The sequence below is a fragment of the Loxodonta africana genome, chromosome 9, assembly GCF_030014295.1.
Source record: "Loxodonta africana isolate mLoxAfr1 chromosome 9, mLoxAfr1.hap2, whole genome shotgun sequence".
Lineage (NCBI taxonomy): Eukaryota > Metazoa > Chordata > Mammalia > Proboscidea > Elephantidae > Loxodonta > Loxodonta africana.
This window is the reverse complement of record NC_087350.1, coordinates 47,721,852-47,748,205: the sequence shown is the minus strand read 5'-3', so window position 1 is coordinate 47,748,205 and position 26,354 is coordinate 47,721,852. Positions and strand designations below refer to the sequence as shown.

The 26,354-nt window shown below is 43.4% G+C and overlaps 1 protein-coding gene across 2 annotated transcripts in view; it reads left to right on the top strand.

The window, feature by feature from the left end:
• The window catches only part of STXBP1 (syntaxin binding protein 1), an 83,600-nt gene that overhangs the window by 47,729 nt on the left and 9,517 nt on the right, over positions 1 to 26,354 (top strand). The window contains exons 3-18 of one of the 2 annotated variants that reach the window (XM_003407716.4): positions 511 to 592; positions 3,343 to 3,419; positions 4,894 to 4,972; positions 6,155 to 6,258; positions 8,319 to 8,467; positions 10,479 to 10,563; positions 11,384 to 11,514; positions 12,930 to 13,037; positions 14,056 to 14,116; positions 15,606 to 15,671; positions 16,381 to 16,461; positions 18,492 to 18,630; positions 19,516 to 19,625; positions 20,715 to 20,816; positions 22,658 to 22,743; positions 26,008 to 26,162. In XM_003407716.4, the coding sequence (XP_003407764.2) occupies positions 511 to 592; positions 3,343 to 3,419; positions 4,894 to 4,972; positions 6,155 to 6,258; positions 8,319 to 8,467; positions 10,479 to 10,563; positions 11,384 to 11,514; positions 12,930 to 13,037; positions 14,056 to 14,116; positions 15,606 to 15,671; positions 16,381 to 16,461; positions 18,492 to 18,630; positions 19,516 to 19,625; positions 20,715 to 20,816; positions 22,658 to 22,743; positions 26,008 to 26,162 (1,615 nt within the window). The remainder of the gene's footprint in view (positions 1 to 510; positions 593 to 3,342; positions 3,420 to 4,893; positions 4,973 to 6,154; positions 6,259 to 8,318; positions 8,468 to 10,478; positions 10,564 to 11,383; positions 11,515 to 12,929; positions 13,038 to 14,055; positions 14,117 to 15,605; positions 15,672 to 16,380; positions 16,462 to 18,491; positions 18,631 to 19,515; positions 19,626 to 20,714; positions 20,817 to 22,657; positions 22,744 to 26,007; positions 26,163 to 26,354) is intronic. The other variant, XM_010587611.2, reaches the window with a different exon arrangement.

Here is a 26,354-nt window from a genome sequence, read left to right as displayed (position 1 = left end):
TGTCATAGAGTTGGTAACCAATGTCACAAAATAATATATGTACTAATTGTTTAATGAGAAGCTAGTGTGTTCTGTGAATCTTCATATAAAAACATCTAAAGTACAGTTAAAAAAAAAAGTTTATGCCCTGAAAAAATACTCACCAGTATGATTCACTCAACCACATTGAATCATTCAACCAGCGATTAGTGTTGCTGCAATAAATGTTTTTCCTTTCATTTTTGCATTTTTATGACTGATTATTTCCTTTATCATGGAAAGTAAAAACTTTAATTTTTTTTTAAGTTTATACAATTAAGTCAATGAGACTAAATTCTGACTCCTAGAATGTTAGGTTTGGGTGTGAAAGATAAAAGCTAGCATGTATCTCAGCATATTTCTTTCCTATAGGAAATATTGTTAGCTCCATATTCTGCATTTCTGGGGCTCTTTTTGAAGTTTGGTGGAGTAAGCTGATGAGACTCTGTAGCAGGTGCCATACAGCCTGTAAGCGGGTTTCTTTCCTTCCAGGTGTTGGTGGTCGATCAGTTAAGCATGAGGATGCTGTCCTCCTGCTGCAAGATGACGGACATCATGACCGAGGGGATAACAAGTGAGCACAGTGTCATCTCTGTGTTTGAGTAATATTCCTGCCTTCTTTTGATGGAGTGCTTTGTTCTTCAGAGTACTTTCCTATTCATTATTATCACTGTGACTTTAGATTCTTTCAGCACCCTGTGTGGAGGACTGTAAGCTCTTTGAGAGAGATGCAAGGCTATATTGTTAATCACTGAGTTCCTACCACCAAAGATATGCTAGATGCTCATTAAATAGTTGTTAAAGGAATGCATAAAGAAAGGTTAAATTAGTAAGGAAAAGGCAGACCATCCAAAAGAAAAAGTGGGCAAGAGACTTGAACAGGCGCTTAACAAGGGAAGAAATCCAAATGGCAATAAATACATGAAAAATGCCCATTCTCATTAGTAATCAGGGAGATGCAAATTAAAACCAGAGTGAGAAACCACCATATGTTCATCAGATTTGAATATTTAAAGTCTGATAATGCCAAGTGACAGTGGGGATGTGGAGCAGTGGGAATTCCTATCTGATGTAGTGTCAGTTGGCACAGCTACTTGGAAAGACATTTGGCAGGATTTAATAAAGTTGAAGGTATGCATACCCTATAAGCCAACAAACCTCCGGTTGGATGTGTGTCCTAGAGAACCTCAGACATGTGCGCTCAGAATATGTGTGCAGGAATGTTCACAGAGCATTGTTCATAGTAGCCCCAAATTGGAAGCAACCAAAACGTCCATCAAAAGTCGAGTGGTTAAGTAAATTACGGTGTAGTCACACAGTGGACTGCTGTACAGCAGTGAAAATGAACGAACTCTGACTACTCACACTAATAGGAGCGAACCTGATAAACATAATGTTGTGCCAAAGAAGCAAGAGACAGTATGCCTTCATTTAAAAACGTTCAAAACATTTAAAGTTCAAAACCAGGCAGAACTAGACTATATTGTTTTGGAATGCCGAGAGAGGTGATAAAATCATAAAGAGAAGCAAGGATGTGACCAAGTCAGGATGTCTGTTACCTCAGGAGGAAGGAAGGAAGGAAGTTGTGACTGGGGAGGGGCAGGTGGGGTGGGGCGAGAGTACTTATGCAGTGCTTGCTGGGCTCAGTTTCTTAACCGGGATAGTGGTTATACCGGCGTTTGCTTTGTAATTATTTGTATGTTTATGTTTTAGGCTTTCTTTTGAATGTGTCTGTCCCTTAAAATTATGTCCTCTTATTCTTTGGTGTTAACATGTCCTTAAATTGTGAAATTATGGTGATACTATATTGTGGATTTTTTTAATTGATTAAATTCTATGTGAAGTATGTATATATTGCACAGTCACACCTTGGGTGTGAGTCCTTTTTTCTTTCTTTTTTTTTTATTCCTTAATTTTTTAAAAACAAATTTCCAAGTCCAGTTTATGTACCACCAGAAGCATAATCCTTTAAATGAAGTACAGCATTTTTAGTGTGACTTCTATGTCCTTCAGTGACCCAAGTTGGCTTTTAAGACCAGGCTTGCCCCTGTTTTGAGCTTTCAAACTTATATTTATTACTGAATTTTTAAAACTATTTTTCTCTATCAAAGCAACAAATGAAAAAAAATTAAGGGGAAAGTAAGCCAAATGGAGTTCGCTAGCTTATAGCAGAGAAGCATCAATCCCCTGCCCCATCCCCTTCTCCCCTAACCTCCACAGTCCACCATCCCAGAGACAGCCACTTTGCTCTTTCTTCTGGTTATATTTTCATTATTTCATAAATGCTTGTACTATTATCTCTTGATTTATCAGTATTAGACATTATCTATTGACTTCCTATGGTAGATGAGGACTTAGCTCTGCCCCACCACACACACACACTCTTCCCTACCCCAAAGGAAGCTTTAAAAAACGCCCTTACTTGGCAAAATAAAAGTTAGCAACTCTATATCGAATCCTAAAAACAGTTTTTTAGGTTAAGGATTATTGGCCAGTGAAATTCAAAATTTTATAACCACTGATAAAGTAGATGGTTGAGGAATTTGGTATTAATTTGAACACTATTTGGAGTAAAAAGCCTTTATAAATGTTGCAAGGGATACTTTCAAAGTGATGCTTTTATTTGCCTAAATCCTCTGCACAGGAGCAGTGGACATGCATTTGTATTGCTCTCTCCATACCCAGACAGTGCAGTGTAGGTTCAGCATCTAAGCTTTCTCACATGATTGTTAAGATGATGATTATCCCAAAAGCTGTTCCTGCTGGTAAAGTAATTGGCATACCCTAAGGGAAACAAGCAAATGAAAGCCTATAATTTGCTTTCAGAAAATATAATGTTTAATCTTAACAAAATATAGTATTTCGTATTATATAGAGGATGTATTTGGAATGACTTCATTTTCTATCCAGAGGAAAATGATAAAACTATCCAACCGTTGACAAATAAACTCAACATGGAAATTCAGAATGAATGGAGTTTTTTTTAGAACAGATGAGAAAAAGCTAAAGGAAGAGGCAAAAGAACTGTTCTTAACAGAATGGCGTAGCATTTTCCATTTTCTCCCAGAGGAGATCAAGGGATTTACTTAAACTGAAGTGGCAAATGGGAAGTATTCAGGGTGATAAGATTTCAGGTTTTCCAACATAATAATGTTGTGAGACAGTGGAGTTCACGTCCAAGGAATGTGGAAACTTTACGGAAGTTTTTGCCCCTGTAGATTTTTATCCATGCCAGTCTGAAGGTGGCCTGTCTATATTGCTTCTAGCTTTATGATCACCAGTTACCTTATCTTATTCACTATGGGCTGATATTTTGTTGTCTAGTTGTAGAAGATATCAACAAGCGCAGAGAACCACTCCCCAGCCTGGAGGCTGTGTACCTCATCACTCCTTCTGAGAAGGTAAACCCTCCACCAGAGAAGAGCATTGGCTTGGGTTAACATGCCAACGTGGTATCTGTGTGGCACCGAATGCTTGACATTTTTAGGTTAAGCACGCATTTAACACACTGCTCTTTTTAAGCGTACAATTCACACATGGGGAATGGAGGGGAGGGCAGGGCGCAGTGAGGAGTGACAAGTGTATTAAACTTCTTGAAAAACAACAACTGTGCACAAAGCCAGTGTTGGCTTTCCGTGGCCCTGAATTGTTCTAGTTCTCCCCTTTGCACTCCCCTCTCCGGGTAGGAGATCCACTTTATCTAATTAGCGATTCACCTCCAGAACTTTGGTAAGGCAGGAAAGCTGGTAAAAGGGAACCCAAGGTCAAGAAAGGAGAGTGTTGACATGTTGTGGGGTTGTTAACCAATGTCATAAAACAATATGTGTATGAACTGTTTAATGAGAAATTAGTTTGTTCTGTAAACCTTCATCTAAAGTACAATAAAGTCCAAAAAAAAAAAAAAACTGTATCTATATATAATATAGATATATTTTACAGTTGGTTAGTTCAAATCAGCTTCCAAACAATGTTTACCTGCTTGCTTTCGGTTGCTAAATATTTTTGGTCTCTTTTAATCTATATAAATTCCCTCAGTTTTCACACCCATTTTTTTCACTTTTGAAAATTGGCTCACATGTCAGTTCTTGCAGCTGTATCTGAGTTGCCAGAATTCATCAGTATGAATCTCCTGGAAGATTTCTGACACGTTTCCTCTTTTGTAGATCTCTTCTTAGGGAAGCTGAGTTATAGTGGCTCCCGAGAACTGAAATTGTCATTCTGGATGAGCAGAGCAGGCCTTGCTTCATCTGAACTCTGAAAGAGTCCTAACTGTCAGCCCTCGGAACTAAGTTATGGCCAAACATGAGTATTAGAAGTACACACCAATTCTGGAACCAAGCAGGGTGGATGAACCCCTGAAACTGTTGGCCCTGAGATAATCGTTAAACCTTAAACCAAAAATACACCCTGAAGTCTACTTAAAACCGAGCAGTAGTTTAACTTAACTTGTAAAAAAAAAGTTTCCCTTGAGCTTTATGCTCTTTTAAGAACTATCTGTGTGGGATCAAATTTGACAACAGCAACCCAAAATATTAGATAGGAACCTTAGGGGGCAGTGAGTTTATGTTAACGGGCGAGGAACAACTCAGAGAAGGAGGGTGAGAATGGCTGTACAATGGGAAGAATGTAATCAATGTCACTGAGTTGTACATGTAGAAACTGTTGAACGGGTATCTGTTTTCTTCTGTATATTCTGAACAACAAAATAAATAAGATTTAGAGCGGTGGGGGGGGGGGCGAAGAATTACACATCAAGAACCCCCTGCTATTTTGTGCAATTAACTTGAAGCCAGCTTGTATTTAGTTCAGTTCAGGAATAGGGTCTTGTTTGCCTCTAGAGTTGGATTCAGTCCTTCTTTTTTTCCCTTTTTACAGTCTGTACACTCTCTTATCAGTGACTTTAAAGACCCACCGACTGCTAAATACCGGGCTGCTCATGTCTTCTTCACTGACTGTAAGTATGGCGTAGGTTTTCCCCTCTGCTGTCCTGAGTTCGTGTTCTGCACAGCGAGGCTTAACCCAAACCACGTCAGATCAATAGGGAAGAAACAGGTTGTTGCTATGTTTGTCCCAATCTGTTATTTTCTCTTCAGAAGATAAATTACATGAGATAAAAATAAGCACAAATACAAACCTACTAGGCCATGTAGTCCTTCTTGATGAAAAATAGCACACCAAGCACCTCTTCTTAGGACTGAAGGGTTTAATACTGAGAAAAATGCTAGCCTTGGTATTTCACTGAATACACTTCCAATTATCACTGTGAATTGTAGTGTATTTCCACCAGTTTTTCAGCTACAAATATATTCCAGTCTGGTGGTCTTTGTATCAGATAGAACCTGCATGCTTGTCCTGGAATTAGTTTTCTTCTTTCATAGGGACTTTGTGCATGGAACCTAGTGGGAGGAGCATCTTGGTTGATCTTTGTTAATAACAGAGATGAGCAGACCTGGATAGCTAAGGAGACTACAACAGTAACAGTTCTAGAGTGTTCTTTGTCTAGAAAAAAAACTCACCTCCAAGAAAATGGAAAATTATAGCAAAGAATGATTTCATAGTCTTTGAATATGGGTAACAAAGACATCAGGTAAACAGTATTACTAATAATAAACTGACAACACATTTCTGGAGTCTGAAGCCATTTGTTGGGCCCAGGAGAGTCTTAAAAGTCACAGACACCACCTCCAAGTGAGCCTTCTGGCTGCTGGATTCCTTAGAGGTTCGGAAGGGTGAATGCCTGCTTCATGTTTCCCAGTGGTTTTGTTTTTCTTTAGTTATTTTATTTATCATAAGCATGTTAGATGGATGGTACTGGTTTATATTGCAAACCTTTTCCTTTCTCTATCTCTTCAGTTTTTCATTTTTTTTTTAGGTTCCCTTGGTGTGAGAAAATGAATTTTATTAGCTCCTAATATCTAAATCTTTATCTCTTGCCAATTGTTCCTCTTACATGTTCAAGGTCTTGTGGTAGTTTCACATTCCTTTTACTCCCTGGAGGTACTGGATAGCGTGTGATGGAATGAACAGTCTAGTTGCCTTTTAAAAATCCTAATAAAATAGAGTCTACTGGACATGCGCAGGCTTAAAATGAACCAGCAAGTCGACAGGAAAGCCTACTGTCTTGTCATTCTTGCAGCTTGTCCAGATGCCCTGTTCAATGAGCTGGTAAAATCTCGAGCAGCGAAGGTCATCAAAACTCTGACCGAAATCAACATTGCATTTCTCCCATATGAATCCCAGGTGAGTCTGAATAGGGAGTACATAGAAAATCTGACTGCATCCTAATTATTCTATCAAGAATGCTGGCAAATTCTCAGAGGTGGTAGGAGGAGGGTAGGGGTTTAGTAAAGAGAGTAGATTAGGGAAGGTATCATATTCCAAGTGTGCTGAGTGATGTGTTGTGAGTGGATGCTTATGTAACGGAAACAGTATTCCTTAGGGATCTACCTCATGCTCCCATCTCACTCTCCAGTTATTTCTGAATTTTTGGTCAGGTGTTGTGCCTTTCCTTGTGCGCATTTCATGCTTGCTCACAGTGTCCACTCCTATCGGCTGACTCCTTGAATATTACCGAAAGAAGCCAATCAGAAAAGATCATCGGAGGAGAGGAGGGGAAGGAATGAGACAATACCCATCTGGTGCAAGGGAGACTGTTTTCATGTAGAGATAACCTCAGCTTGTCATGTGCTGAGAGAACAGATGGCAGCCTTCGTCATTAGCCATTAACACTTCCAGTGCCAAATGCAGCAAGAGCAAACAGCCCTCCCTGGAAAAAAACAAAGTTCTTAAACTGGTAAAGGTGAAGCCATTTGTGAGAGAAGATATAAAAGTTATATCTTATTATTTTAAGATTTGTTAAAATGTTTCCCCCCAATAAACAAACAAAAACAATAGCACTTTAATGTATTTTATGGAGATAAAAGATGATTGTGGCACATCGGGTCTTTATACATCAGCTTCTAGGCACCAAAGAGCTACTTATTCTTAGATAAAGAGCGATGGAAAAAAAATAGTGCCTAAAGGCAGTCTCTTTCCTTTCTCATTTGGCCTAAAGCCTATTCCCTGCTAGCGGGCAGTACATTTTGTCTCTCTGTGTGAGCCCTGTCACAATCTGGACTGAACAAAAACCAGCTTTAGCATATTCAACCCTATTATAGTTCAGATATATTTTTTAAATAATTTTTATTGTGCTTTAAGTGGAAGTTTATAAATCAAGTCAGTCTCTCACACAAAAACCCATATACACCTTACTACACACTCCCAATTAACTCTCCCCCTAATGAGACAGCCCACTCTCTCCCTCCACTCTCTCTTTTCGTGTCCATTTCACCAGTTTCTAACCCCCTCCACCCTCTCATCTCCCCTCCAGGCAGGAGATGCCAACCTAGTCTCAAGTGTCCACCTGACCCAAGAAGCTCACTCCTCACCAGCATCCCTCTCCAACCCATTGTCCAGTCCAATCCATGTCTGAAGAGTATATTTCAGATATTTTTAAAAGTAATAAATATTTTTTTTTAACCTCGGGTTTTCTGAAAGATCAAGGCAGTTTATGTAAATGAGATCCTGGTAGACTAAGCAGTTTAAGGGGCATTTTAAACTTCCAAACAACTCCCTCCCCCCCTCCAAAAAAGAAAGAAAAAGATAAACACTTAGCCCATACTACTGAGGAAAGACTATCGTTAAATCCATCTTTATTTGCACTTAGTCACAGTGCAATTCTAGCTTATCCTTTATTTGTTAAAACTAAACTTATAATGGCCTAACAGGTCTTACTAACCTCCTCTCCTACTCTCTTCCTGGCCACTTCGTTGTTCCTCAGACACTGTAGGCACCTCCCACCTAAGGGCCTTGGCACTAGCCATTTTCTCCACATGAAAGGCCCCTCACTGGTAATAAACTCCTTACCTCCTTCAAGTCCTTGCTAAAACAGTCACCTTCTAAATGAGGCCTAGCATCCTCCCCACCCTGCCCTCCTGGGCATTTTTTCCCTACTCTGTCATTTCCTCATACGCTTAACCGGCTTCTCACACCATAAAATTTACTTTTTCATTATGTTTATTGCCCATGTTCCCCTACTAGATTGCAAGCTGCTGGAGGACAGGGATGTATATATGTATGATTTGGTCACTAATACCTCCCAAGCGTTTATTTAGCGCAGGGCCTGGCATGTAGTAGACCCTCAACAGGTATTTGTGGAATACAGGAAAACATGTTCTGTAGACTCACTACCTGGGCTGGAAAAAGTCTGACAGCCTATCATTCTGGATGTAAACACCGTATGTATTTTTTCCCCTCCTCAGGTGTATTCTTTGGACTCTGCTGACTCTTTCCAAAGCTTCTACAGTCCCCATAAGGCTCAGATGAAGAATCCTATACTAGAGCGCCTGGCAGAGCAGATCGCAACCCTTTGTGCCACCCTGAAGGAGTACCCAGCCGTGCGGTATCGGGGGTAAGGCAGCACACCAGTCTGCCTTGAGTGGCATTCCATATGTCTGTCCCTGCCACTTCTTCTGGCCCTACGGTTCCTCTGAAAGCTGTCTCAAGAGGGTCAAGAGTTAAACTTCTCTCACTGAAAATTATTCTTCCAATGCTTTTGTTATTTTTAAAATTCTATTGTGAAATATAGTACACATATAGAAAAGAGCATAGAATATGTATGTTCAGTTACTGAATAGCTAAAATGTGAACCCCTGTGTAATCACAACCCAGGTTTCCTTCAGTTTTTAATCTCTTTTTAGCCTTGTTTGAAAAACAAAATATCTTTGCAGCAGGAGATGTTTGAATGTAAAACAAAATCAGGAAATAATTCTATAAAGGATATATTCCTTCGATCTTATGAAGTCATTCATTCATCACCTACTTGCTCTTTGCAAAGTCCTGGGGAGGACACAAAGATGAAGACACAGTCCTTGCCCTTCCTTAGGAAGTCCCTGATCTGGGAGGGTAGGTGAGATATGCAGACAAGCAGCTATGATATAGACCCCATGAGACCAGTGCCGTAGAACAATGCAAGCTAAGGCTTGGGGGATCCAGAGTAGGGAGAGGGTCCTTTAAGCCGGCAGGATCAAGAACAGCTTCAATCTAGAGGCAACATCTGAGCTGAGTCTTGAAGGATAGGTAATGGTTTCAATAGATCAATGAGTAGAGGAGGGCATTTCGTGTGGATACTTTGCTCTTGCCATTGGTTTGAGCAAAAGTGTGGAGCTGGGAAAAACACAGGGCAAGTTTACGCGGGATCGGTAGTCCACCACAGTGTTTGTGAAGAGCAATGTATGAGATGAAGTCATTTCTGGAGGCCCTGGGATGCCAGATTTGGTATTATGTCCTTAATTTGGTTATAATTGGGAAACCTTTGGGGGTTTGGATAGGGGAGTGAAAGCAGTGCTCTGGGAGCTTGAAGATCAGAGTGGTGAGCAGGAGCCAGAGCAAGGAGAGACCAGACATTGGGAGGCTAAGCAGGAGGCCACTGCCAGAGGAAGTTGAGCCTGAAGTTAGAGTGATGGGAATGGGGGTAGGCGGCCAGGACCTATCAGAGAGAATGCAGAGGTAGACTCGGTGGAACTCAGGCACTGCTGAGAGAGGTAGGTCAGGAGGAGTTAAGGCTGCCTCTAGACGTTCAGAGCATCATGGTGCCAAGGATCATCTGCTACACTTGTCCTTCTTGCCTCATTATCTACTAGAGCTTTTAGCCTTAGAAAAACTCCTCCCTCATTGTTGCCCCAGTGCCTGGCCTCACTCCATTGTTGGTGTTCACTAAAAATGACCTGGTGGAAGTTAAGAAATGGGGGCCAAGGCTGTATCTCTTGACAGAGTAATGGAAGGTTGGAGCACATACACGAAAGGGATAGATCTAGCTGGCTGTGGAGCTGCTTTAGCACTGAGGCTGGCAGGATGGTGGGCAGCAGCCACACAATATAAAGTCAGAGGGAGCCCTAGGATATGTTGTCAAGCTTGACTTTAGGAAAAGGTCAAAGGTTCTCACTTTTATCTTTCTGACTATGCTGGCAGATATGTCACTTACCAACAAAACAAAACAAGACCCAAGGGAATTTGAATTGAGGGAAGTGAGGGTCAGGAGGGTTAGGCTCAGGCAGCCTGATGTTGGGAGAGGATGAAAGGTGGGGCCCCCTGCTGAAGTATAGTTGTTCATGTTTAGCTGAGGCTGGAAGGCCATTCTATTTCCATTTAAATAGTTTAAGGAAAAAAAAAAAAAACTACAAAATTACTTTTTCTGTTCCAGGCACTGAGCTAAGTATTTTATTTTCCCTCTTTTAATTTCACATGTAATATATAAATATACTCTCATTGTTAAAAAAAAAAAAAAAAAACCACAACAGATAAAGCTCACATCTCCCTTGACCCTCTCTGCATCATCCTGCCTTCCTCCCTGGGGGCGATCAGATCAGTGACATCATTTGGGTGCGTGGGCAGTTCACTCTTTGTCACTTCTCCTTTGTCAGGGAATACAAAGACAATGCCTTGCTGGCTCAGCTAATCCAGGACAAGCTTGATGCCTATAAAGCTGATGACCCGACAATGGGGGAGGTAAGCCTGGACTTAGACCACGAGTTTCTCTTGCCAGATGACTGTAGTGTTTGTACGACAGCCCTGAGGACAGCTCAGGTCCACTGCTCACAGAGTGCATGGGGGTGCTGCTTTTCTTGAGTATAGGCCTCTAGTGAAATTCTCAAAGCCCTCCCGGCAGGTGACACACTCTCTTCAATGTAATTAGGGTGACCAACTTGTCTGTGTTTGCCTGGAATTTTCCCAGTTTTAGCATGGCAAATTCTGTGTCTCGGGAAACTCCTCAGGAGTATAATACAAAACCTGAAAATTGACACTGATACAATCTACAGACCTTATTCAGGTTTCAGTAGTGTTTACATGAATTCATTTGTGAGTATGTGGGCGGGGGGGGAGTTTCCTATGTAATTTTATCATGCATTTTATGAATTCTTTGTGCGTATGGATTCATGTAACCACCACTACAATCAAGATACAGAACTGTTTCATCACTATCTTGGTTTTAAAACTGAAAGTCTGGGTCCTGGGATCCCCCTCAGCCCCAGGCAAACTAGGATGGTTGGTCACCCTGTTTGTAGCTGAACCTAGGCACTGCTCTCCTACTCACTTTCAACCCTAGCCACAGTTTCCTGTCTGCTCCAAAGGACCCTTGTTATAAAGTAGAAACATTGGATTCTAACATGGTTTTCATTGGTGTTCTTGTTGAGCCATAAACTTGGTGCCATTTTGGTAGGATTGTACTTCAGAACTCACTTCCTGTTCCCCCTTCCTACAAGAGGAGCTACACTAGCTGGAGCTGTGCACTGTGCCTTGTGAAAGCGTCTCCCTCTTTCCTTCCCAGGGCCCAGACAAGGCACGCTCCCAGCTCCTGATCCTGGATCGGGGCTTTGACCCCAGCTCCCCTGTACTTCATGAACTGACTTTCCAGGCGATGAGTTACGACCTGCTGCCTATTGAAAATGATGTGTACAAGTAAGTATAGTGTTACAGACCTCAGAGATACTGCGGCTTTGTAAATGTACCAAAAATATCTGTAACTCAAAAAAAAAAAAAAAACCCATTGCCATCAAGTCAATCTTGACTCATAGTGATCCTATGGGACAGAGTAGAACTGTCCCATAGGGTTTCCAAGGAGAGACTGGTGGATTCAAACCGCTGACCCTTTGGTTAGCAGCCAACTTCTTAACCACTGTGCCACCAGCACTCCCTAACTCAAAAAGGGCATATTTAATCCCAGGAAAAGCAGGTGTATTGGTACAGCCTTCACAATCTGCAGACTTTTCTGTGAGTTCCCAAAATCCACATGGTATTTCTAGCCAGAACTCATGCGCCTTTTCAGGGGAGGAGCAAGAACTTCAGCTCTTTAGTTCACACTTCAGGTCGCATCAGTTCTAGTTCACTTGGATGTGTTACTACATTGATCCCCCCCCCCACCCCGCGCCTTTGGTATCTTACTTACAGTTTACACTTTTTAAATTACAGATCATGAAATGTGATACTGATAAAATATATCAACAGGAGTTTCTGAGCTTTCTTTTCAGAGGAGCTGTTTTTTTCTTCATTAAAAAGGGCATTTTTCTTGGTAGCAACCATCGTAAATCCAGTTTCTAAAAACTCATTTTCCTTTTTGTGAAAATAGACAGATTGTTCCCATGTCATTTATTTTATGTTAATGACCATAAAGACAGTGGTTTCAAAGTGAAGGTTTTAGAAATGTTAGGGAGTCTCAGCTCTTTTCCTTTTCAGTGTTTTAATTCTTGCTTTCCTCTAGATGTTAGAGATTTCACGTGTGAAAATATACTGAGAGCCTGTTGCAGGTAGCTGCTGAAGCTACAGGGAAACCTGCCAAAGCCGACACTCTGCAGGACTGCCTTGTTTTCTGGGTCTCACGAGTTTTCCACCATTGACAGGGTGCAGTCTTACCACTTTTCTACCGCCCTGTCTCAGTGAAAAATATTTGAGTTCTTCTTCTCTGACAGGTTGCCACCTTACACAGGTTCTGGCATTCGCAGGTTTTACTGTATTTCAGTACCACACATTTGCGGATAGCACCCAGTCCCCTTCCCAGAGAGGAAAAAATACGATCTTTGCCTTTCCCCTTTAACAAGAAGCCACGTATAACCGGACTTCATGCCTTGTACTGTGTGGCCCTGGTGGAGCTCCTATTCACCAACCCTGGGATTTTAAAACAAAATTTCAAGGAATTGCAGCTCGCTCGAGCTGATACAGCAGACCTGAGTGACATCCAAGGGTCAGGCGGTGTATCGTGAAATCACTCACGTAAACATCGTCTGCCGAGGACCACGAGCTTCCTCTTCACAACCCAAAGAGGAGCAGGTGAATTTTATGGGGCAGCACCGTCTACCTGAGTCACGTGTTCTCTCCAGGTACGAGACGAGCGGCATCGGAGAGGCACGGGTGAAGGAAGTGCTGCTGGACGAGGACGATGACCTCTGGATAGCACTGCGTCACAAGCACATCGCGGAGGTGTCCCAGTAAGAGCGCTCTCTCCCCCGGTTCCTCCGGGTTAGACCTTTGTCCCCAGTCCCTGTTGATGTGTCTACTCTGGGCAGCTTGGCGGGAGCTGATCAGCGGATGGGGGAGCTGCCAGCATGCTAACCAGTATTGATACATTCCTCTGTTCTCTGAGCTTGAGTTAGACCAACTTGGCAAAGTTAGAAAATCCATTCTCTGTTAGGGTTGCTTTTAGGATTTTTGGAAAGCATTTGTAGGTCTCTCAGCAAAGTGCTTTATAAATATGAAACACTTAAAGTCAATTTATTACATTGAAAGATTCAGACCCCACTACATACAATGAGACTTTCTTTTATATAGCTGGTATTTCAACTTCCTTACCTGCTATCATACCTAAAATGTCTGAGCAAAAGGTGATATCTCTGTACTGAACTGTACCTTACTCTGATGATGTTGCCCTATGTTTCTAATACCAAGACATCATTATAAGACTTTCAAACTATAGATGACAATTCTGCTATTGCGGAAAGACGCATTCTACTGCATTGAGTTGGTGATGCCCTCGGAAGATTCACAAGGAAGAGTGAGAGCCGTGGATGGTTCTGTTGTTTAGAAAAGTGGTCTCCAAACCTTTTTGATCACTCAGCTTTGAAAACTGTTGCTCACATTTCCAGTATTTAAATTGATTTAGGAATTAAATGTATGCTTTCTTATACTAATGCATATATTTTATATCATACACGAAAACATAAATGTGAAAAGGAAAAGGTAAAATCAATATGAGTAGAATGTTCTTATATTTTCTTCTCTTCCTCTTGAATCATCTAGTGTACTGCACTCTGGAGACCACTGGTTTAGAATATTAGAAAAACTATGTAGAACTTTCTCTTTTCTTAGAAAATCACTTTAAATGCATACCTTACTGGCAGGAAAATCGCCACATGTTCCTAAAGGAAAAATATTGCATTACTTATGTAGCATCCACGTAGAGTCACTTGATGTTGCTTTGAAACTTAACTGCTTCCTTCTGTTTTACAGGGAGGTCACCCGTTCTCTGAAAGATTTTTCTTCTAGCAAGAGAATGAATACTGGAGACAAGGTAAATCTATAGCCATGGTCAGATGCCCTTTAAGTTAATCCATCTATTCCCTCTAGGAGCAGGGAGGATGCCTCCTCAGGACAGGACTGCAGGGTTAGGGAGATGATACCCCTGTCTTCATTTAATGTCATTTTTGTCTTATTCAAGATTCAGATCTGGAGCCCCCATCTTTTGTATTAAGAGAGCTTTTTTTTTTTTTTAATTGTACTTTAGATGAAGGTTTACAGAACAAACTGGCTTCTCATTAAACAGTACACATATTGTTTTATGACATTAGTTAACAACCCCACAACATGTCAGCAGAGAGCTTCTTTTTGTAAATTTGGGGGACGAATATTTACTCTTTGCTTCATGATTCATTTAAGCCAGAAGGGCTATGAAACCTTTTTTTTTTTTTTTCAGCTTACAATAGAATTAAAATTCATAACTTCACTTACCTAAGATTCTCCTTTTGAGTTCTTATCAGAGGTTGCATACCCACCTTACCCAAGGGAAGTGAACTCTCCAAAAATGCATCTCTGATTAGGTTGTTTCCACTCTTAAAACCATTTAATGACTTCCCAGTTCCCTAAAATAAATTCCCACTCATAGACGCCCCACAGCCCTTTCTCTCAGTCTCACCTCTGTCTCCCTGCTTCTTGCCCCTACTTCCCCTTACCCCAGCCATGCCAAGTTTCTCTTGCCTCTGGCCCTTGCCTTGTTACCTACTGGTTCTTTGGGCTTAGACATTATTTCCTAACCATCCCCGATACCCTCCCTAGAGTAGTTTAAGTGCCTTAGCTGTGTGTACCCAACAACCTCATGACTCCCCTTGCATAGTACCAATGCCACTCTACTGTCATAGCTTGTTTATTTGGCTCTTCTGCTTGATGTTAAGCTCCATAAAGGCAGAAATTTTTTTTTCTGCCCTTATATTTTCAACCTCTAGAGGTGCCTGGCATGTAGTGATAATTCAATATATTTGGCTGATAAATGAATAGAATTAAGTGAATCTCACAGTTCGAAAGTAAACAGACTCATTCCATTAGGCAGCATGAAGAGTCCAGCCTTTTTTTTTATGACCTTGTCCTTGCCTTCTCCCTGTAGAACCCAACACTGCCTTTCTGCCTGAATGAAATGTGAGCTTAATGCTCAGATTGCTTGAGTTGAGTGTGCAGAAAAGCAGTGTATAGAAGAAAAACCTTTTTTCCTGGCCAGTGTTATGCTTTCAATAACTTTATAGTCCAATAAGTAAAACATACTGGCAAGACTTCAGAATTCAGTTCCCCACCTATAATACAATTACAATGTTTGAATGAATAATTTTTTGAGCCAGGGACCTGGAAATCTGCACACACATAATATTGTGTTTAGCAGATTCATTTAGTTACACAGCTTGCCCTTGGGACGTCTGGTGCTAGCTGTTACCCTGTCTGCTCCCACCACCATTGCACAAACATATTAGAGCAGAGCCACTGGAGTGAGACCGTACGCTTTCATTCCCTTGTAGACCACTATGCGGGACCTGTCCCAGATGCTCAAGAAGATGCCTCAGTACCAGAAAGAGCTCAGCAAGGTATGGCGATCCGAAATGGTTGATTTGGAACCGTGAGTATAAACATCTTCAAGAAGACTTCTCAAAAGTCTCACCACACTCATTTATTCGTTGAAATCCACAGGTTTTTAGTCATCTTTAATTTTTATTAGGAAAAAATGAAGGGCTGGGACAGGCAGCTTATTTCTTCTCACTTTCTTTTCTCCTGTTTATCTTTCTCTCTCTTTATCCTTCCTAATCTCCCGTTGTTGGCGGGAGGCCTCAGGTCCTCAGCACAGGGCTCTCCACAGGGCTGCTTGAGTGTCCTCTCAACATGTTCAGAGTGAGTGCTGAGAGAGCACACCCTCACAAGGAGGAAGTTACGTGCCTTTTATGTCCTGATCTCAGAGGTCACACCTACCACTGCCTCCACACTAAGTCCAGCCCACACTCAAGGGCAGGGAATTAAGCTCCACCTCCTGGAGGGAAGGAGCATCTAAGAATTTGTGGGCATATTTGTAAAACCATCATACTACCCTACCCCATAAATGGCTTCTTCCTCTTTAACTCTTTTTTATTCTCTTCTGACCCATAACATTTTCTGCCTTGTGATGTTTGTGCACCTGCTTGTACACACGTTTTATCTCCTGTAGAAGAGACTCCTTGGTGTCTCCCATGGTGTTTTGTACATAGTAGGTGCTCAGTAGGTGGTAAATTCCTTGTTCATGAACTCTCTCATGCTTTTTCCTAGTATTCCACCCACCTGCACCTTGCTGAGGACTGTATGAAGCATTACCAAGGCACCGTAGATAAACTGTGCCGAGTGGAGCAGGTAAGACATTTTCCTTCCATGGCAAGGCTTCTGCCATGTCCACTGACTCTGCTGAATTTAACCGTCTGACCTTCAACATCCTGCAGAATCATAGGAAGTAGAGATGGGAAAGCCTACTAGTTCACGTTGTCTCAACTTTCTGGAGCCAATGCAATTCCACTCTCAATGGTAGGGGCTAGATTAGTCTGGAATGCTGTGTTGTTTGGATTTTGCATGTCTGACTCTTTCCGAAGGCTCCGTTTTCCCTGGAATGGCCGAAGAGAGATTTATGGAGTTTGAGCCCTCCATTGGCAGAGCTGGCTAGATTATATATTCTGAATGTGTTTTCTTCCTGCCATGGCCGAACCAGCTTTGGAGACCTAGAGGCTGAAAGAGGATAGCGTGGTAGTGGTCAGAAAACCTCAAGATCTCATTGATCACAATTAGGACTAAAAGCTGAGAGTTTGGGATTTGAGTTCTATCTTCGTCATTGATTTATTTGATGTGTCTGCTTCTCTCTGCTTTCTTTCTCTCATCTACAAAATGCAAATAAGAGGGCTGACACATTTTTCAGAGGTGTTGTGTGGAGTCACTAATCCTGGCACTACATTCTTCAAGTATGATAACATTATTAAATTGTGGGTCAACTTCTGAGGGAAGAAAGAGGCATTAAAATATTCTGAAGCTTTAGCTATAGCTCTATTTTCACAGAAGAAAACAACTCAAGTTTTCAATTCGAAGTTAAGGTTTAAATCATCTGGTTTGGTGTAATAGCCTTAGCTTGGGCTTGTAAGACCAGTCCTATGTCACTGACTATTCTATAAAAGAAAGTAGCCCTGCTAAGATTCATCAGTTTCACAGGAGATCTTGGCAAACACGAAGTGTCCTCTCCAAAAGAACTTGACCATCCAGTAAGTAGACTGTACCTCAATCAGTTAATATGCAGAGTTTGGGATTGATCCTTGGAAGTTTAAACTTTTTTAGAGGTGCTCAAAACTATTTGTTGAGCTAGTTACATTTAATTTGGTGTATAGAGACTATTAGAATCAGGTCCTGCTGACCAACTGTCTATTAAGGCTAGCAGTAGGACTGAGAGGTAAAGGGCCTAAGAGATGAGTCCAGCCCTCCTCTGACCTAGACTCAGAAAAGACTGTTAACTTGAGATCATAATTTTTATGGACTCCTGGCATCTTGAGAGAAAAAAGGAGCCTTCAGGAAACCTCCATAAAAACTACAAAGGAAGTTGTAGCTGTGTGTCTCTGAGAACAAGGCCACATCGGTTCTCAGTTTGCTTGAGACTAACGTGCTGCTTTCTCTGGCCTGTCGAGAATAGATCTGACCCTGTTGACTCATAAAGTGGTGACCAATAAGATTTACTCTGTCATCTTCAGTTCTTTTGTCTGCCCTCCTTCCTTCCTTCAAATCCCTGGGTTTAGATTTGCAGGTTTGGGAGCTCCCCACCCCCCCCCCCGCCCCCCACTTGCCTCCATTTCTTTTTTTCTCCTCATCTTAAAAAAACAATGGTAGGAAGATTAAAAAGAGAGGCTGTTCTTAGAGTGATTAGAACTCAAAAAGTATGTCCTTCGGAACTCAAAAAGCAGAATGGAAAGAGTCTAGCCAGGCACCTTAAAGTATCAAAGCTTTTCCTATGTCGGAAGCAAATCCCTTGAAACCTGATCCCTCAGCAGGGCTTTGTACCTCTGGAGGATTTACCAAGATTAAATTTTTACCTGAGGAGCTGCAGTGCACAGGTGCACTCACCTGAAGGGAACAAACAGTTCACCTTTAAACAAAACGGCAAATCATTGTGGCTTCTGTTTCTGGAAAGTGAAACTCTGAAGCTTTCATCAGTTCTCACTAATGCTTTACAAAATAATGTTAATTACAGTAATCCTAATTATAGTACCATTGTGAAAGTAGAAGTACTTGTTTAAAGACCTTCTCTGAGCAAGCTACAAATCCCAAATGTTTATGGGTCACCAATTTTCTGATAGTTCCTAAAGATCCAGACTTTCCCCAGAAATGGGGCCAATGAGGTGTTTTTTCTGTAGGACCTGGCAATGGGCACAGATGCTGAAGGGGAGAAGATCAAGGACCCTATGAGAGCCATCGTCCCCATTCTGCTGGATGCAAATGTCACCACTTATGACAAAATCCGTATCATCCTTCTCTACATCTTTTTGAAGAATGGTAGGAATGGTGGGATTGTAGAGGAGAGAATGGACCCTTTCTTGGGGAAAATGAGGCAGCTGGGAGAGAGAAACAAAGTGGAAAATTAGTAGTTTAAAAGATGTGGAAAGCGGGGGAAAGAGGGTACCATTACATAAGAAAACCCTAGGAGCTCTTTATGTTTTTGGAAACGTGATGTAGGCAAATCAGTCACAACCTGAGGCTGAATATCTCCCAGTAATTCTAAGTTAATAGATGGTATGGGAAATATAGAAGAGGGCAGGGCCAGGGAGAAAAGGGAGAGCTGACTGACCCATAGGGATTTCTTTGAGCTGTACCTGCCAGATATTTTTCACTTGTATCTCGTTTGTAATCTGTGCCTTTAAATAACTGGTTTTTACCCACATCATAGTTTCCCATAAGTGCCCATTGTGCAAAAGATGGGTACTCAGACTCTTGGTCCAATTTGACTTTGCTAGGAGGGGGAACAGATGGTATAGGCCATGAGGGGGTGGCTGCTAGTGGCCACAGCTTAGGAGAGAGTGGCTAGAGTAGGGAACAGACAGTAGAGACCATGAGGAGCCGTTGCTGATGGTCACAACTTAGGACAGAGTGGCTAGAGTGGATGGTAGGACCTGGAGGGTCCCAAATTGTGTTGTCTGTGTTGATTTTCTAACTTTGGACAAGCCTTTTCTGGCTTAGTTTCTTTATTTTATGCTAAAAAAAAAATGAATCTCGCTCCACATTTTGTGCTCATCTCACAGTAAAGTTGATGTGGTCAACAGAATGATTTCTACTAATCCTAAAGAAGAGAAGGGGCATCATGAAGTCCAAAACCCACCCTGCCTCTGATGCTGCCATGTGCCATGACTGGGTTTCGGTGATTGGGTTTTTCTGTCCTCTCAGGCATCACTGAGGAAAACTTGAACAAGCTGATCCAGCATGCCCAGATTCCCCCTGAGGACAGTGAGATCATCACCAACATGGCCCACCTCGGCGTGCCCATCGTCACTGATGTAAGGGCTTCCTCTCAGCCCCCAGGCCAGCTTTCTGTATGGGAGAGGCAGAGAAGCTGGCATGTTTTACCTGTTTATGCTCTGACTTATTTAAGGCAGTTTGTAATGCACACATATACCCACTCTCAGCATGGAGAAATAGAAAACAGATAAAGTCAGGATTCACGAAGACAGAGGTAAGAAGCTGGTAACCTAGACTTGCATATCCAGGAATCATGCCGTCATTAAAGCTGAACTGTGCTCTGAACCAAACCAAAGTAGGATCGCAGTCAGCTTCAGTCTTCACATCCTCAGGTCCTGCTGGCTTTGCCTTTGGGGACCTGAGACACAGCATCTTCTGTGAAGAAAATAAAACACTTAGAGTCAAGCAGTTTTGCCACCTTTCAGTCTTCTGCACTGGTGGGGATTCAGAACAAAATCACGGCAGATTCTCTGGGAGGTGCAGACAGTGCAGAGTTCTCCAGAAGTGGGTGGGAGACTCCAGCACTGGAGGAAGAGAAGGAAGAGGCCTAAGCAGTCTTCGAGAGCACTCTGCTACGGACCTCGCCTGTAGGAACCCCCACTGCGAGCCTGCCTTCTATAAGGGGTCAGTTCACAGAAGGGCACTAATAAACCTCAAGTTGCAAATGTACCTTTCTAGAATCCTAAAGGCAAAAGCTTTGTTCCAGAGCCATGCTGTCGGCCTGGACCTGGCAGTGGGAGTTTGGTATTTTAGCTCCTTGTTCACAAGAAGGATCAAAAGAATGGAGATGATTCATTCAAAACAAACCAGGCTGTTGAGATTAAATCAAAGAATACATCACACCCAAAGTAATGTTTTCTATAATAGGCAGCAAACCACTTTTTTTTTTTAATTAAATGGCACTTACACATCTGACCTACACGTGTCATTTCTCACGATCAGGTTGGCTCCAGGTTCCTAAAAGGGGCACATTGTGGGCTATTCTAGAGAAAAGTTTCTTTACTTACTACTTTTGGCCGTTGCTGACTCTGAAGAGAGTCCATGGGAGACAGTCTGCTGGTAGCAGCAGGTCGTCTATTCCCTAAGCGGTCCTCTGACTCAGACTAACCTCGTGTGTTTGCCTTCAGTCCACTTTGCGCCGCAGGAGCAAGCCAGAGCGGAAGGAACGCATTAACGAGCAGACTTACCAGCTCTCACGATGGACCCCGATTATTAAAGATATCATGGAGGTCAGTGAGAGGAGAGGGGTGTAGCGGGGCCATGGTGTTAGAGAGCCATGGCACAGGATCTTCACTTGGTGGCCTAGATGGTTCTAGTGTCACCTGCTGTAAGGTGGTGGTGACCCCTCGCCCCAGGGTTTTCTTTGTTGGGGATTTGCATCTAGTCTCCAAGGCTCTTTCAGCCTTCATACGAATGCACACCTTGTCCTGAGTGTTTTATGCAGAGCAGTTTCAAGAAACTGCCAGGTGCAGACCCCGAGACCCATGTCCGTGTCTCATGTCTTTGAGGATTTAGCCCTATGTTATAGAGACCCCTTGATGGAGACCCCATCCCCACAGGAGCCAGCACATCCCAGCGTCCCAAAGATCAGATGAGTAACATACTCACGCCTCCACGGAGAGAGGACGCGAATGTGACTTGGTGCTTCAGCCTTGAGTGATGCAGCCCTCCCTCACCCCCAGAAGTACAGAAAGGCCTCTGAAATGACCCCAGCTCCGCCCCCTCCAACTTCTGCTGCTGCTCCCCTCCCTCAGCCCTCCAGGCCAGCCAGACCGGACCTGTCAGGCATCTTTCTTTATCTGCACTTTGGTTTCAAACTTAGTCCCTACCCTGGAGTATTCTTGCCATTCTCTTTCACTACCCGAGTCCTGCTTTCCTTCCAAATCACCGTTAGCGCTCATCATTTTCATCCAGCGCCCCTCCTGTCTGATGACCCAGCACATAGCAGCCCTCCTCAGCTCCTGCAGCATCTGTCAGGGAGGCTCTTTACACGGATGCCTGCCACATGTATCCTATCCCCTCAACTGGCATGTCCTCCGGCACAGTGCCCTGCTCACAGCAGGGTTCAGTGTGTGTCTGGTGTAGCGTAGTGCTTTGCAGCAACCCTATAGTGTCACGCTCCTCCTCCTTGTAGTGTGAGGGAACCCTACACTGAGTCCTGTACCACTACATCTTTGGGGTTGGACTTGGAGATAATCTGTTCAGATCCCTCGCTCTACTGGTGAACAAAACGGGTCCAGAGAATTAAGGGACTTGCCCACAATCCCTTAGTTAGTTTGTGGCAGGCTAAGGTGAGAACCCAGGTGTTCCTGTTGAATTGTACACATATACAGATAAAGAGTGAAAAACCACTCTTCTTTATAGATAAAGAAAGTCAGCTTCCTATTTTTAAAACCCACAAACCGAAACGATGGGCGAACACAAGACATCTAGAAACCAATTACATGTCTTTAGTTGGTGGAATAGATAAAGCCAACCCCTCTGTCTCACCCCCTCCTTTAATCTCTGCTCCACTTTTCTACCTCCTCCCCCAAGCCCCTAAAGAGACAAGCGTAGGCTTCACATGGTAGCTGTTAGGAGGAGTGTAGATTTCCAGACAGCAAGGAGGTGGATAGCTGGAAACCACCCACCAGATAATGAGACCCTTGGAAAACTGAGGGTGTAAGGCTTTCTCTGCGTGAGATATTCTGCCTGTGCCCAGTTCCTGCAATGCTGATGGCAGGTGTCAGGAATTTATTGGACAGAATGCAGCATTTATAACCTCACATAGGATGTAAAAGAGCAAAACAAGACTAATTTGGAAGAGAAGCAAGAAAATGAATGGGATTTTTTTTTACTTCTCTTGAGGAGCAGACCTACACGCTTATTTCAGTGTAACAGGCGGTGATTGAGCACCTCATCCAGGCCAGGCGCTGCGCTCGGCGCCTGGCAACAGGCAGCAGGGGCACAGGAGTGCTGGGTGGTGCAAATCTGGCCATGTGTTTTGCCGACTTTGAATAATCTTGTCTCAGTTTTCGTCAGCCCTTTTTGAACAGATGGCAGGCCTAATATCTGTCTGTTTTCTTTCCAGGATACTATTGAGGACAAACTTGATACCAAGCACTATCCTTATATCTCTACTCGCTCCTCTGCCTCTTTTAGTACCACCGCTGTCAGGTAGGTGAAAACCCTGAGCAAAGAAGGGGCTGGTAAGTGAGGCCATCTCTGGCTGCATTTCAGCTGGGCAGCCATTCTGTTTTGAAGTGGCATGGTCTGTCAGAACCCTCCCGTGGTGTCTCATCGCACCCAGAGTGCAGGCCAAGTTTTCTCAGTGGCCCACAAGGCCCCCCACCCTCTGGCTTCCCATTACCACTCCGACTCAGTCCTCTCATTCCTTCTGTTACTCACTGCACCTCAGCCACATCTGTCTCCACTCTTTTCATCAGACATCCCAGGCCCACTCTGCCTCAGGACCCTTGTAGTTGCTTTCCCCTCTACCTTAAATTACCTGTCCCCAGATAGATCTGCGTGGCTCACCTCTTCACCTCCTTCAGGTCTTTAATCAAGCATTACCTTCTTGGACCTTCCCTAACCAACCTGTTGAAAATTGTAGTACACAAGTGTTCACAGCAGCATTATTCGTAATAGTTGAAAGGTGGAAACAACCCAAATGTCCCTCAGCGGATGAATGGACAAACAAAACATGGTATATCCACACAATGGCATGTTATTCAGCCATGAAAAGGAATAAAGTTCTGATACATGCTACAACATGGATGAACCTTGAGAACATTACGCTAAGTGAAAGAAGGCAGACTCAAAGAACACATGTTGTATGCTTTCGTTTATTTGAAATGTCCAGAATAGGCAATCTATAGAGACAGAAGGTAGATTAGTGATTGCCAGAGGCTGGGGAGAATGAGAGAATGGGGAGTCACTGATAAAGGGTATGGGGGGCTTTTTTTTGGGGTGATGAAACTGCTGTAAAATCTATTGTGGTGATGGTTGCTCAGCTCTATACTGAAAACCATTGAATTGTGCACTTCAGATGAGTGAATTGTGTGCTATGTGAATTATATCTCATTAAAGCTGTTACCAAAAAAAAAAGAAAAGAAACAAAATTGCCACCTCCCTCTCCAACACTTTTGTCTCTCTTCTCTGCTGTATTTTTCTCCATGGAGTGCACCACCGTCTAGTGAACTGTTTGTATTTATCCTACCTTGTTTATTGTCAGTCTCCCCCAGCTAGAACATCAGCTCCCTGAGGGCAGGGCGTTGGGTTTGTTTTGTTTGTTGCAGTGTCCTTAGAGCCTGGAACAGACCCTGGCACATAGTATTAATATTTTTATTAATTAAATGAGAAGAGGATGAATACATTACCTGCCTAGAGTCACATTCTCCGATTCATTCTTTATGGAAGTATAGATGGAATATGGATGCCTCGCGTTTATCGGGTTTCTGCCATGTACCAGGTAATACTCCGGCATTTTGCAATTTTGAGACGTAAGTAGACAAGGATCCATGACTTCTGTCCCTAGCTCTCCAACAAGTGTGTTTGCTTGATCCTCATGGTGGTGCCTTGCAGGGGCGTGTTTTGCTAACACTTCATCTTGTTCTCCTTGCTGCACCCATCCAAAAACCTTCCCTGTGGTGTTCTCTATATGACATCTTCATATGCCAGTCCCTGGGACTCTGTCATACACATGATGCATTTTGTCCCCAGATACTTTTCTCTGCCTCCCTTGCCTTCCTGACCCCCGGTAGCATCTGTTACCTTTCCCGAGCTGGGGCTGCTGTACGTCAGCAGCCTGAGAGCCAGGGTGCCGCTCTGGTTTTCTTTGACGGCGGGACCTTTTCTTGGTTCTTCAGAACAGTCAAGGTTGAACGTATGAGCTTGGGACAGTAGAGCGACCAGCTCCAGAGAAGGCAGCCTGTGACACTGGTGTGACATGCAGCCCCCGGAATGGATGCTCTTTACGATATACACCTCTGTGCCCTCTTCTTAAACTCTTTCCACCCTTCCCTCTTGCCCCTTCTTAGTGTCTTTACTTTTAGACCTTCCCCCAGGCCTGCGCCTAAGGCCTTCTGGTGGCATTGTGCAGTCTTTCTGATGGCTGTGGAGGCTAAATGTTTATTGCCAACCTTGCAGTAAAGTACAAAATTCCAAGTAATACCACAGCCAGGCTAGTCAATGACAGAAGAATATCCAATGTTGCACAGGGAAAGTAACAGAAAACCTCTTTGTTGGCACAATAATTCCCACAGTGCCTTCTTGATTTGGAAGGTGACTTTAATAACCTCAAACTGAGGAGAAAGGATAAAGCCTTTCACCATCCAGAGGAGACTTGCTCTAGACCGACCAGCTCCCTTTGTTTTTGTTTGGTTGTTATTTTTTTCTTATTTTTCCCATTTTCTTAGCCTGGAAGCAACCCATCTCTCATGGTTTCTGAGTCAAAGTAAAGACCTATTGCAGAAAGCCCAGGCCAGAGAGTGGCATCTCTGGGGAACTGTCCCCAATGCTGAAATGCCTTTCTTCACTGGCTACTCCTGCGTGTCTTTCAAAAGGCAGCTCGGTGTCACCTCTTCTGTGAAGCCTTCCACAGTGATGCCTGGACAGGGTTCAGTGACCCTTGCCTGTGTTTGTCCCCATGGCACTGTACTCTTCTCCATCGTAGCACCAAGTCGAAGCAATTTCCTTCTCCCCACCACACTTGCGCCACCTACTCCAGTCAAACCATGTGCTCTTGGGGGGCATGGGCTGAATCTCCTTTGAGTCTGCCCCCTCAGTGTAGGGCAGGACCTGGCCCACATGTGGCACCCAGTACCTGTGTCTTCAGTGAATAAATGTATCATCCTGAAGACAGATCTTGGACTCTGTCATCACTGCTCCCTGCCAGCAAAGTGTCCCAGGCAAGCTAAGAAGCATGTACACTCCAGGGTAGAGTCTCTAAGACTGACATGCAGGGCACGCTGTTGAACTCAGCATCTCAAACTCTGAAGCTGGACGGAACCTGTCTGCTGCCTGCATGTGTCTTAGAGAGTGACAAGGTGACAACACAGATGCTCATAGTGATTTTCCTCCTGGCAGCCACCCACAAAACCAAACCCTTTGCCATCAAGTCGATTCCGACTCACAGCGATCCTAAAGGACAGGGTAGAACTGCCCCCACAGGGTTTCCAAGGCTGTAAATCTTTATGGAAACAGGCTGTCACATCTTTCTCCCATGGAGTGACTGATGGGTTCGAACCACCAACCTTTTGGTTAGCAGCCAAGTGCTTTAACCACCTGGCCACAGGGCTCTTTGCTGTTCAATTCAACAAACACTTCCTAAGCATCTACTCTGTTTTGGGCAAATCACTGAGGTATAAAGTGATAAATGCTATTGGTGCAGATAAACATAACCAGTTTCTCTCTCCCTCTCCCCCTTCTGCTCTCTCTCAGTGCCCGCTATGGACACTGGCATAAGAATAAGGCCCCTGGGGAGTACCGCAGCGGCCCCCGCCTCATTATTTTCATCCTTGGGGGTGTGAGCCTGAATGAGATGCGTTGTGCTTACGAGGTGACTCAAGCCAATGGAAAGTGGGAAGTGCTCATAGGTGAGTAGAGGCGTGTTTTCTAGAGGGAAGGGGCTGCTTCCTTGCACTTTGACTCCATTCCATGCTTTGGTGTTTCATTCTGTCTTCGATTCTCCATGGCCCTGCAATACTTAGTGTCTAGACAAATGTTTGTGGACAGCAGAAGCTAAGGGGCACAGGGTTCCTTCCTCATGTCCGCATCGTGTCTCTTGC